The sequence below is a fragment of the Otolemur garnettii genome, unplaced genomic scaffold (genome assembly GCF_000181295.1).
Source record: "Otolemur garnettii isolate 467f Iridium unplaced genomic scaffold, OtoGar3 scaffold00229, whole genome shotgun sequence".
Taxonomy (NCBI): Eukaryota; Metazoa; Chordata; class Mammalia; order Primates; family Galagidae; genus Otolemur; species Otolemur garnettii.
In genome coordinates, this window is record NW_003852624.1 from 201,572 (window position 1) to 215,593 (window position 14,022).

General features: G+C 36.5%; 1 protein-coding gene across 4 annotated transcripts in view; it reads left to right on the plus strand.

Annotated features, from left to right (window-relative positions):
• The window catches only part of RPS6KC1 (ribosomal protein S6 kinase C1), a 196,358-nt gene extending 183,022 nt beyond the window's left edge, over positions 1-13,336 (plus strand). For 3 of the 4 annotated variants that reach the window (XM_023508196.1, XM_023508197.1, XM_023508198.1), the window contains 3 exons: positions 996-1,078; positions 2,095-2,190; positions 12,387-13,333. In XM_023508196.1, the coding sequence (XP_023363964.1) occupies positions 996-1,078; positions 2,095-2,190; positions 12,387-12,497 (290 nt within the window). In that variant the 3' untranslated portion in view covers positions 12,498-13,333. Of the gene's footprint in view, positions 1-995; positions 1,079-2,094; positions 2,191-12,386 lie in introns of all 4 variants that reach the window. The other variant, XM_003802043.2, reaches the window with a different exon arrangement.
• The last annotated feature ends 686 nt before the right edge of the window (positions 13,337-14,022 follow it).

The window sequence follows — 14,022 nt, forward strand, 5'->3', positions numbered from 1 at the left end:
CCTTGGTATATGGGGCCGGTGCCCTACCCACTGAGCCACAGGCGCTGCCCTACTGAAAACTTTTGAACATTATTGTTAAAATAGCTAAATAGTAAGGTATATTTTTTTCAGTCAAAAGGAAATGAAAGGGTAAATATTGGTAAGTCTTCATGACTAATTAGATGCTATTAAGAGAGGACAAGACGACATGTGACATGCCTTAAGAGCTAAAAGCCCCCCAAAATGGTGAAATGAGTTGTTGCTGGTATGAGTAAGAACCTGGAAGATGATACTTTAAAAGTCATATAACATTTCTGGAACTTGTGCTGGAAAGGAGATGGGGATAGCACACATAAAATTGTGATTTGTAGATAGTCTAAAAGTCCTCAGCCAATAGTTTTATTTGTGCCTTAAAACAATAGATCTGCCTGTACTTGTAAATAATAAGGTGGAGGCTTTGCCTTTCACTTGCACCTCCTTTAGTTGAAAACAATGGAAAGGGAAGATGAAGACCTGGGAGTGGGTCTTTGTTCTGCTACTCCATGACATTGGGCAGGACATGTCACCCTTCTGGTTTTTAACCTGTACATAAAAGGATAATTAGTATTGGTTTAGATAATTTTTAAAGTTCTTTCTGAACTTAAAGAGCCTTTGGTTCTAAAACAAAAAATGATCAGTGAGGTAGAATTGGCTATACTTTGTCTCAAATTCAAAAAATGAAGCAAAATGCTGATGTAGTAAGTTCATATAACTTTTAAGTAAAGCATCTTGAAGGTGTCTCTCTATCAACTAAAGAACAAATGCCTCAGCTTAATAGATGACTGCATCAAAAAAAAAAAAAATACAACCACAGTAGGTGACCACTGGGATAAGTAACTTTCAGGAATTTTGAAAGCCCAGTAGTATTTCATATGTGCTCTCTCAGCATTAAAAAGGTCACCTTGTTAATACATGTTAATTTTGAAAGTTTAATTGACCTTTGGAATTTTAATACCAACCTTTTTTGGTGTGTTTAGAGGTTGGAGCCATCACGGAAGAAACTGAAGCCTGTGATTGGTGGAGTTTGGGTGCTGTCCTCTTTGAACTTCTCACTGGCAAGGTAAGCAGTGACCTGTGCATTTAATAAATTTACGCAGATGCTACCTTGATTTCAAATTGAGAATGTTAGCCTTTGCCTTTAGTTTTTAGGTCAGGGACTAAGTAAGAAAAGCTTTAATACCAAAAAAATAAGCAGAGATATACAGGTTTATCAAGAGTCTAGATTTTTTTAAACACTGAATAAGTTGATTATAAAATTCTTTTGTGTCACAGTGTTACCCAGTGAGATATAAGACCTTTTTTCTCTTCATTTTCTATGATTCAGCTTTAACTGAGTCCAATCTGTAAGATGTGTGTCTGAAACGGGTATGGAATTTTCATTTAAGAAAATTAATGTATATGTTTTAATATTATCTTTTTCTCAATACTATTAATGTTTCCTCTCTGTTCTGGCTTAAGGACAGCAATTCTACTCCCAGATAAATAACTTTTGAGTATGATGTTAATAGATTTTAATAAAGTATTCTGCAGATTGCTTTCTGGGAAGAAAGTAGAGGAATTCGACAGTTATACTTTTATAAGTAGTCATTTACCTTAAATATACAGATAATACACATCTAAGATTGTTGTGAAGTTTAACAATCACCTTTATATACATTTAAACTTACAAAGTGCTGTAGGTAGTGAAGTTCTAACAAATTTTAATTTAAAATTTTAAATTTTAAATTTTGAGAGTTTTTAGGAATGTTAAAACATTTTAGAGGAATCAAGTCCCTTTTTTATTTTTGTGTATACTTTAGGTTTTCTGTTATAAGTCATTTATTTTATAATTAACGGGGAAAGGACAGCAGCAGAAGCTCGTGATGTGATGGTGATAACTGTCTTCATTTTAGTTACAAGTTCCATAGGCTCATAGCCCTCATTCTAAACTGCTCAGGTGGTGCCATGTTGACACTATACCTCCAATTAAGGTGGTTGTTGAGCTCTCTGTACTTGTACTTGCTGTCTGTAAATCCTGTGATAGGACAAAATATGATGTTATTTGGGATAAGAAGTGTACCTGATTGATTGTTTCAGACTCTGGTTGAGTGCCATCCAGCAGGAATAAATACTCACACTACTTTGAACATGCCAGAATGTGTCTCTGAAGAGGCTCGCTCACTCATTCAACAGGTAATTTAATTGACCTTTTGGCCAAGTGTATCAACCATGCAGATTAGCAGAGTCCACAGTTCCAAATGTTAAGGAAATTAATTTGAGGCAAGAAAAACACATTTAAACTAAAACAAAGACATTCAGAATTAGCACTGTACATTTTTCTGCTTTTGCTATTATCAAAGTATTTGGTGGGGTCAGAGAAGATAGGTAAAAACTTTTTGGTATTAAATTCTTTTTTCAAGAGTCAAGGCTAACATTTAGTCAATTCCATATATCTATTTGTGTAAGTGTGACATTTGAGTATTGCTTTTTGCTTGTCTGGGGCTGCTCTGTTTTTGCTATTATATTTTGTAACTGTGTATGAATAGCTATTTTCAATCTTTAATTATTATTTATAAACAGCATTGGGCTACTGAGGTTGATTAAGTATTCTTAGAAAATCTTGTCACTCTTACAACTTCATCCCTTGGGAGAACTTGGGTGGTGGTTATCAAATTGCACATTTTGGTGGCTTAAAGAAAAAAGTCATTGATAATTAAAGTTCAGCATGCAGAGATAGGCTTGGAACTCTAATGACCTTCTTAAATTGATTCCCCATATTTAAAATACTCCCCTAATTTGAATTTTTGCTGAGTAGACTGAGGGTTATATGTATTTTCTTACTATAAACCCATAGCAAATAAGCAAGTACTGTCAGACCTGGGATTCTTATACTTTTATGAAAAACATAAAAGAAAAGATTATTTGAAAAAGATCAATAACTAAAATTGTTTAACGAAACATGATTTTTTTAAATTAGTGAAAACAAAAAGAAAGGGGGAGGGAGAATATATGTTAAGAAGGGAATTAGCTGGGTGTGGTGGCTCATGCCTATAATCCCAGCACTGTGGGAGGCTGAGGTGGGAGAAATGCCTGAGATCAGGAGTTTGAGACTTGTATGAGTGAGTATGAGACCCCGACTCATGAAAAAAATTGGAAAACCCAGCGGGGCGCAGCAGCAAGCCCCTGTAATCCCAGGGGTTTTGGAGACTGAGGCACCTGGATGCCCACAGCCTGAGTCTGAGGTTGCAGTGAGCTATGATGCCACTGCACTCTGCTCAGGGCATAGGGTGGGACTCTGTCTCAACAGTAACAAAAATATAAAGAGAAAAAGAAAAAGGAATTACCTAGTATCCTCTTGAAGAGTGATTTTTGGTTCCATTCAACAAATATTACATATAAGATGTAGTGCTATAAGCTACAAAAGTAAGATTACACATAACTCTACCACAGGATAGAATTTAATAATGGCTATTGAAGAATGGCTTTAAAAAACCACCTGGCAAGTCAACAGAAGAAAGGTTTATGGTCAGTGTAGTGGTAGTATTAGGGAAGTTGTGAAGTGGATTTTATTTTTGCTGGGCCTTAGACAGAATTTCACCATGGCAAGGTTGGCTATGGGGTGATAGCCCACGTAAAATGATGAGCTTGAACAAAGGCAAGGAAGGATGAAGAGAGGGACAAGTAACAGCAGTAGGTGAGTGTAGAGAGGTAAGTTGGGGCTCTGTCATCGTAAGCATCAGAGTAGAGTGACAGTATTTAATTTGCTAAAAATTTGAGATTTGGGGGTTTTGTGTGGAAGAAGGGAAGGAACAGAGTTGCGTTTCAGGAAGATTAATTTCCCCAGAGTATGTAAAATATAAAGAAACATAATCAAGTTGGAAATGCTGAGATGAGAATACTCAGAGCACTTTGGATTAAGGATTAAGACGTAATGAAGAGATATATAAAACCTTTCATTCTAACGGGGAAAAAGAATAGCAATTCACTTGATTTCATCTTAGTTGCTGTGGCACAAGATAAATTCAAAGTATTTTTTGGCAAATAATTTAGAGAAGACTAGCAGCTGCTCTTTTTGCTTCTCTTCCTTGCAGAAGTAGTCATTATTATGTGATGTGGAAAATAGAATTCCCCATAATAATTACCAAGTTCTGCTCCTCTCTTTATTAGAAATTATGTTGTAAAGGAGGCAGGGTGTAGTGTATGTTAAGTCCCCAGATGCAGGTGTGTATAGCTTATAAGTAAACCAGCGTTCTGTCCTTGCCCTGCCTAAGGAAACTACCACTCATGTTGAGGAAACATCATCAGGAAAGGGAAAAGGGGTCTCTTGGCATGATTAGCAATTTGTCATTTTGACTTTCCTCTTCCACTACCTCATAGGTCATAGAGGTCACTTGAAAAAAAATCACAAAATGATTTATATGAAAATAATTATTCTGCTTGGAGGAAATAGTCTCCTCTTTGGTCTTTTGCTCCTCGCTTTGTTCTGATTTCTTAATCCCCTGTACCCACGGTTTAGTCATCTGCTTGAGTCAAGTGAATGGTGTTAAAGTAAACATAGGTGCTTTTTAAGTGCAATTAAAAAAAAAATCCTCAGCCCATGCGTGTTTATGCTAGAGAGTGCATTTAGTTAATTATGACAGTTGCTTTGTCAATTGAAAGATACTACGTGAGGAAAAGACCTTCAAAACAGATTCCTGTGGCCTCATTGCTCAGCTCTGTTGCCTGTGCTCCAGGAGAAAGGTGGTTGGCAGTGGCTGTTTTGGCTTCATCATCTTGAATGTGCCACTGCCTGACACGTTTTCTTAAGGCTAAGCTGTATCTTTGTGTAGTCTCTCTTGAGGCCTATTAAAACATTGAAAATGGCAGAATAAGCAAGAGAGTCATGAGTAAAACAATTATACTTTTGCCTGTAGACTTATACTTGCAAATGTGTGGGGGAGTCCAGGAGCTAATTAAATTGTCTTTAGTAAACATCAAAATATGAACCTTTGGAATTTTACATTTGAAGTCAGGTTTTAGAAAGAATGGGGGTACGAAAGCCAATAGTTTCCAACAAAGAAGAAATAACTTGTTTATGTTTTCTGATATATGTATATTAAAAATATAATGCTTTAGTTACAGTCGATTCTTACCAATATTTTATATGTTCAGTTTATATTAAGGTGGAATTTTATAAAGGCTAATGTCTTCTGCATTTTAGTCAGTAGACATGAATTCTCTGTGAAATGGCTTGAGACATTTAGAATATTCCTGTGATGCTTTATTATTTATTTAAATTTGTATTTTGAGACACAGAGTGTCACAGAGTGCCATGGCATCAGCCTAGCTCACAACAGCCTCAAACTCCTGGGCTCAAATGATCCTCCTGCCGCAGCCTCCCTAGTAGTTAGGTATACAGGCACCTGCCTTAATACCCGGCTAATTTTTCTCTTTTTAGTAAAGACATGGTTTCACTTTTGATCAGGCTTGTTTCCACCCCCTGAGCTCAAGGGAGCCTCCTGCCTTAGCTTCTCAGAATGCTAGGGTTATAGGTAGGAGCCACCACACTGAGCCATGTTTATTTTATGTGTTAATAACAACTTTTCTCTTAAAGCAGTAGAGTAACTTATAAAAATTCTTTGAACAGTTAGCTTTAATGAACAGTAGTTTGGTCATTTTGAGAACTAGGCATAATAATTTCACATGGCTGATAGTGTTTTGAGTAATCACATATCTGCTTCACTCCCTCCCCTTGGGGATTTTATGATGTGTAAGTGGAGTTACAGATTCCTGGCATTCGCATGTCACACAGTGATGAAGCAGCGTCGGGTTGTGGTTAAAGTGTGGATTTTGGAGTCAAGAGTACCTGAATTCAAATCCTGTCTTTGCTACTTAATTGCCTGTATGGTCTTACGTTACTTAATTTCCCCAAGGCTCTGTTTTCTCATCTGTAAAATAGAGATAATAATATTAGCTATTTGTACAGTTATTATGAATTAAATGAATTAACCTATGTTGAGCACTTAGAATAATATCTGGCATGTAGTGTCATGTAAATCTTTTTTATTATTGATAAAGAGTTTGTGATATAGAGTGATTTATAATTCACTAAAGCATGTATTTGAATTACAGGGCTAATGTAAGAATGAGGCAACTGCTGATGATACAGGTGAAAAGGTCAAAAAATAGTAGATTGACAACATCAGAGGAAATCAATGGTATTTATATAAATAAGTGAGTGAATCAAGAATAAAAAGAAAGAGAAAGGAAGAGAAGAAATAGAAGTTTCAGTTAAATCTGAGTATTGGAATTTCTTAATACTGTAAAGAAATCTTTAAAATATTTCAGTTTTGGTTATGTTCTGTAGAAAAAAATTATTTGCTGTAGGAGTAGTTGGCTTCATGGTTGTGGTTGCATGAAAATGTTGGCAAAATGTCTCACTTGAGAAAGTATGAAGTTGGATAGTATTGGTAAAAACAATTATTTCAGTGCTCTGAAAATTGATCAAAAGAAACAACAATCTGAAAAGTGTTTATGCTTAAAAAACAGCTGAACTTTAGGAAAGAACACTGGGATTCTGGCATTCTTTCCCAGGTCTGCTCCCATTCTCACTGTCATGCTCAGTCAGGAGCAAAGGTTCTTCCAGGTGGGGCAGGCCTTGAGGACCAGTCGTGAGGTTGCACGAATACACACAGGAGTAGGGAAAGAGCCCAGGAGAAAGTGGCCTAAACTTTATGTATGTTCTATCCATTGGCAGAGAACAGAAGTTTGAGTGGCTGAGGTATTTGAATACAACTCTGTGCAGTCATTGGTTGACCACTAAGCTATGCAGACACATAGATGCAGGTGATGCTTAGAAAAGCAACCTTAAAAAAAAAAAAAAAAAAAAGCAGAGATATTAGCTGCTACATCATAATACAGAGGGCAGGAGCTTAGCAGATTTACAGATTTAGCTGAAGTAAGTTACCAAAGAATAAACAAACCAACAGCAATGATAATCTTCATGGGGGAAAAATCAGACCTCAGAGTTGCTAAAATACATTATCTAAAATATCCTGTTTTCAGTGAAATGTAATGTAAAGCATCCCCCCAAAACAACAAAGTATGACATATCCGGGGGGGGGGAACATCAATAGAAATTGTCTCTGCATATACCCCAATTTTGGATTTAACAAAGACTTTAAAGCAGCTATTATAAATATTTTCAAAGAACTAAAACCATATTTAAAGAATTAATGGGAAATATGACAATGATGACCAACAAGTATAGACTCTCAATGAGATAGAAATTATATTAATAAAAAAAACTAAGTAGAAGTCTGAAGTTTAAAAATATAATGATTGGAATGAAAAAATTCACTAGAGGAAGAAATAAAATTGCTGAGAAAGCTGAATAGCAAATTTGGGATACAGAAGAATCAATGAATGTGAAGATAATAGAAATTATATAATTTGAGAAACAGACCCAAAAAATTAAAGAAAAATGAATAAGGTCACAAAGGTCTGTGAGACAATATCAAATGTATGTATAAGTGTGTATGTGTATATGTATCTGTCTCTCTCTATATAATATATATTATATGTATGTATATAATGGGAATCCCAGAGGAAGAGAAAAGGGAATGGGGAAACAAAAATATTTGAACAAATTTGGCTGAAAACTCCCCAAATTTGGTGAAAACACTAATTTATGCCTCTAAGAAGCTCAACAGATCCAAAGTAGGAAACTGCAAAGAAGTCCATACTTAGTCAGATTATTGAAAGATGAAAATAAAGAGGAACATTTTGAAAGCAGTACATGAAGAACGACTCTTCTCATAGAAGGAAGCATTCATGTCTGATTTTAAAATAATGGACGACAGAAGATAGTAGAATGACATACTCAAAGCGCTGAAAGGAGGTAATGGTCAAACAAGAATTCAGTGAACTTACTCTTCAAAAATGAAGGTGAAGTTAAGACTCAGAGAATTGATTGCTACAAGACCTACCTTACAAGAACTACTACTTCAGGAACTCCTTCAGGCTGAAAGGAAGTGATGCCAGGTGACTCCAAGGAGGAAATAGATGAAGAACCCTGCAAATGGTAGACAGGAGTTAATAGAAAAGACTAAATATATTTTTTCTCACTTATCACCTCTTTAAAAAACAGAGAAAACATTGTAGCAATAATCCTAAGTCCATGCTATGGGGTTTATAACATACATAGATGCAATATGTAACTATATATGACAGTAATAGACAAAGGAAGGTCTTTGGGGGTATATTGAAGCAAAGTTTCTGACTTTTGCTGAAATTAAGTAATATTCTGAAATAGGTAAGTGATAAGTTGTAAGTGATTTATTCTGAAGTAATAAGTTAAGATGCATATTTTAAGGATATAACAACCAGTTTAAAAAAAAACCCTAAAAAAAAGTAAAAGCAAATTAGTAGTGGAGCTAAAATGGTATAATAAAAAGTATTTAAGGGGCGGTGCCTGTGGCTCAAAGGAGTGGGGTGCCAGCCCCGTATGCCAGAGGTAGTGGGTTCAAACCCAGCCCTGGGCAAAAAAAAAAAAAAAAATCCCAAAAGAAAAACAGCAAAAAAAGCATAAAAAGCATTTAATACAAAAGAAGGGAGTAAAGGAGGAACAAAAAAGATAGTAGCTCTAGAAAGCTAGTAGTAAAATAGCCAATATAAACCTACCATTTCAATAATTATGTTCAAAGTGAATGTCTAAACATGCCAAGCCAAAGGCAGATATTGTTAAACTGGATTAAAAAGATCCAACTATATTCTGTATCCAAGCGACCCACCTTAAATTCAAAAACCACAGAGGTTGAAAGGAAAAGGATGGAAAAGGTAAGCCACATCAGCAGTAACCGTTAAGGGAGCTGGAGTGGCTGTACTCATACCAGAGAGATGGACATTAAGACAGACTTACTAGAGACTGATAGATATTTTTTTAATGATAATCGATACATAGGAAGCTAGAACAATTAACAAATGTCTACACACTAATAATGTCCTCAAAATAATATGAAACCAGGTCCAAATGAATTAAAAGGAGAAACAGGCAATTCAGTAATAATACAGGGAGGCTTCAGTACCCCATTTTCAATAACTGACAGAAAATTAGCAAGGATGTAGAAGACTTGAACATCATTAAATAGCTCAGACTGGCATATATAGAAGACTTCCCCCAGTGACTGCAGAATGCACATTCATATCAAGGGCACATGACACAATCCCCAAGGTAGACCAAATGCTGGGCCATAAACACAAGTTGCAGTATTTAAAAGTATTGAGGGCTGGGTGCAGTGTCTCATGCCTTCACCCCAGCACTTTAGAAGGCCCAAGTGGAAGGATTGCTTGAAGCCAGGAATTCTAGACCAATCCGGGCAATTTATCGAAACCTCGTCTTTATAAAAAAAAGTAAAAATTAGCTGGGCATGATAGCATGCACCAATAGTCCTTACTACTTTGGAGGCTGAGCCAAGCAGATCATTTGAACCCAGGAATTGAAGGCCACAGTGAGCTATGATTTCGCCACTACAGTCTCAGGAGTGAAGTGATACAATGTACTCTGACGGTAACAGAATCAAATTAGAAATCAACAATGGGGAGGGATCTGCTAAATCCACAAACATTTGGAAATTAAACAATATACTTCTAGGTAACATGTGTCAAAGAAGTCATCCCAAGAAAACTTAGAAGATGCTTTTAAACTGAATGAAAAGGAAAACACAATGTATCAAAATTTGTAGGATGTAGCTATAGTTCTTCAGGAAAACTTGTGATGTTCAACACCTATATCAGAAAAAAAAAGGTCTCAAATCAAAATTTAAGCTTGTACTTTAAGAAACTATGAAAAGAAGCCAGGCACAGTGGCACATTTCTATAGTCCCAGCTACTAAGGAGGCTAAGGTGTGAGGATCTCTTGAACCCAGGAGTTCAAGGCCATCTGGACAACATAGTGAGATCCCTGTGTTGGAAGGGGAAGAAAAAGAGAAAGAAAAGAAGAAAAGAAGTCAGAAAAATAAAAGAAATCACTAAGTTGGTTCTTTGAGACAATTGGTAAAATTGGGGAACCTTTAGCTGACGCAAAATTCTACCTGAAAAGGTAAAGAACCTAGAATATCCAAGACAATTTTGAAAGAGAAGAATAAAGTTGGAGGACTTACACTACCTGATTTTCGCACTAACTATAAAGCCACAATAATTAAAACAACAGTGTATTTTTAACAAATGGTGCTGGGAAATCAAATATTCACAAGCTAAAAACAAAATGAACTCAGACCCTTCATACCATATGCAAAAAATGAACTCAGAATAGCTCAGAGAGCTATATATGAGAGCTAGAACTATACAAATTGTAGAAGAAAACATGGAGGAAATCTTCATGATGTTGGGTTCAGCAGAGAGTTGGTAGATAGGACACCAAAAGCATATGTGGCCCATAAAAGGCAAAATTGATAGAGGGCACTTCAAAGGGCACCATTTGGAAGATGAAGACAAGCCACAGACTGGGAGAAAATATCTGCAAATCAGGAATAAAGGACTTGTGTTCAGAAGGCACAAAGAAATTACATAGCTCAGTGAGACGGGCAACTCAGCTTTAAAATGGGCCATGGTTTTCTGGTTTATCTAGCAAAAGATAAAAAATTCATTTATTTATTTATTGTTTGGGATTCATTGAGAGTACAAAGAATTAGGTTTCACTGATAACCATTTGTTTAGGTAAATTCCCTCATAAAATTGTGTCCCACCCAGATAAAAAATTTTTAAAGATTAGGTATTTCATCAAGAAGCTATGTGACTGGTTAATTAGGACACAAAAAGATGCTCAACATCTTTAGTTGTTAGGGAATGTAAGACTATAATAAGATACCACCAAAAAAAAAATAAATAAAAAAGAGAGGGAGAGAGAGAGATACAGTGGTAATAACCACGAGAAGGGCTATTATTAAAATGGTACCCTAAGTGTTGAAGATGTAGAGATACTGGAATCCTAATACATTATTGGGAATGTCAAATTATACAGCCACTTTAGAAAAGTTCAGTGATTTCTTCTTCTTCTTCTTTTTTTTTTTTTTGCAGTTTTTGGCCAGGGGTGGGCTTGAACCTGCCACCCCCAGTATATGGGGCTGGCACCCTACTCTTGGGCCACAGGCACCGCCCCAGAAAAGTTCAGTGATTTCTTAAAAACTTAAATATAAACTCATGATGTGACTCATCACTTCTAGGAAGTTAATTAAGAGAAATGAAAACATATGTCCACACAAAGGCATATACAGGACTGTTAATAGCAATGTTACTTATTACAGCCCCAAACTGTTGATACCTGCTACAACTCTGTGGATGAATCTCAAAAACGTTATGCAGAGTAAGAGAAGGCAACTGCAGACGAACACATATTGTATGATTCCACACATGTGAGATGTCCAGAAAGAGCGATTTGGTTTTTTGCAGTTTTTTTTTTTTTTGCCGGGGCTGGGTATGAACCCACCACGTCTGGCATATGGGACCAGTGCCCTACTCCTTTGAGCCACAGGTGCCGCCCAGAAAGGGCAATTTTATAGAGACAGGAAGCAGATCGGTATTTACGTGGGGCTGGGAATGGGAGTGGGGGATCCACTGCAGATGGCATGAGGAAGCTTTCTAGGGTGGTCAGTGTTCCAAAACGGAATTGAGATGATGGCTCCACAATTCTATAAATTTACTAGAAATCACCAAATTGTACACTTATGCAATAGATGAAGTTTATGCTGTGTGAATTCATTAGAAATTTGAAGATGTATGAATGTTTCAAGGCACATTCTTTTCTTTTTTCCCACATTGTTAACAATCCCATTGCATATAACATTATCAATTTGTTTTATACATGATTTTTATTTCTGAAGAAATCAAAATGTTTCATTCATTAGATAAAATTATTTTATTTGAGTCAGCTATGCCAAAGAAAGTGATTTTGGAATACTAATTAGCCTGGTCACACTACAGGTAAAGCCTCAGTGCATATATAGTTAGTTAGGGATTGAAAAATTTACTGTGCCTCCCCAAATTCCTCATCATAAAGGAAGTCACAGGCGCGCAGAGTTTAGTGCGATATCTAACTAATGTCTTGATGTACTTTTGGAGTAGGAAATTGATAAGTGTGACTGTCCTATTATATAAGGATGAAGCAAACAAAGCAAGTCCCTCGAGGCCATGTTTCACGTCACACGAAAAGCCACAGACTCATTTCAGACGTTCTTCACTGTGTCGTAGCTAGACTGGTGTTAGACATAGCTCCCTTCCAAGAAACCAGACGATTGGCTATTAAGTCCATTTGTCAGGGGGATTTAATTTAGAGGTTCTTTCCTTTCATATATTTTCTTTTCCTTTGATTTGCCAGTTGGATTTCTGTTGCTCACTGAATCCTTCTTTTTTAGCTCTTGCAGTTCAACCCTCTGGAACGGCTTGGTGCTGGAGTTGCTGGTGTTGAAGATATCAAATCTCATCCATTTTTCACCCCTGTGGATTGGGCAGAACTGATGAGATGAACACAATTCAGAGTTATCTTCACATAGTCTGATCTTCTCTGTGATAGGCTTCTCTAGCACAGAGGCAAGTCTGCCTCCTGGTCACGAAGCACCCGATCATTTGGCTAAAGACCTTTGGAGGAACTAGGGGGTGGAGGAAGGCTGCAGAAGAACAATTCATTTACAGTACCGTCTGGACAAGATACTAGCTAATTTTCCCAGGGGCTATTATATACATACCTTCAACCAAGGAGTGATCTTAATTTAATCGACGTTTAGTGTTGCAGATGAGTTATAAATCCAACTGAAAGAGTTCCTTCAAAAGGTTCCTCTGATAAGAAGTTCTACGAAGTTTTACTTGAAAGAAGGACCTTATATGGCAGCTAACAGTGCTTTCTGCTAACCAGGACTGGTTTATATGATCAAATTAACGTTTGCTCAGAAATACACTAAAAATGTTTCTTAAATAATGTCAACTTTGAGGCTGTAAAGGGAGGAAAGAAAGAATATATACATAATATCTAACAGAAGATGCTGTATAATTAATGTATCTTGAATGTGGTTCCAGCTATTTCTGTGAGAAGAGAAGTCTCCATGTTGTCACCTTTGTACTTTGTTGGTTGACACCACCTGTTTAGAGAGGGGTTCACCCCAACACTCACTCTGGGTCTCTCTCCAACTTCATCTCTCTCTCCATCTTTCCCTGTCTTGCACTCTTTGCTTATTCTCTCATGCTGAGTCCTTCCTATTCCTGCTAACACACGTGCAACAAAAAGGGAAGGGGGTATTTATTTCCCCCAATTGTATCAACTTAATAAGGACTGAGAAATCATGATATAAAATAAACATGGTAAAACTTTCAGCTCTCTCCTTCATTTGACAGCTTGAGAATTGTTTATTATGTATTTATTTAAGAAGATAGACCTCTGTTCTTTTTCTTATAGAACATTATCAGTTTTGGCTGCTGTTCCATGTGCTTGATTTCATTTTACTTTTTAGCTTGTTGGACTGAGAACCAAGAGACAGTTATCTAAATGACATTGAATGGCAATCCTAGTTTATTGCTTATAATTAGATTTCCAGATTTGAACTCCTAATCCACTTGACATTATATAGAATTCAGAATTCATGCATCTCCGGACATTTGTATTTGCTGTGTCTTTATGTTGCTAAGGTAGCTCCTGTCGCAAATTGTTTACAAAAATTTATAAATGTTTTAAAAGTGTTGACATTTGTTATTTAAACTTTATCCAAAGAAGGAGGAAGTCACTATTTCTAAGTTAGAAGCCACCAGAAGTAATGTCTTCTTAACGTTGGAGATTGGTGTGAAAGCCTACTCCTGCTCCAGGAGCTTCCATCTGCCATCAACCAGGTGTTCCCATCCAATTAAATGGAAGCAGAAAATGCTCTCTTGAAACAAAGGAAATGTGCAAGCACTTTTCCTTCTTCTGTTATTCTCCCATTTTTCCTTTTCGGTCCCCTTATAACCCAAACCCCAGCTGAAAGAGCTGCAACAACACCAGGTTGGGAAGCAGGTCACCAGGAT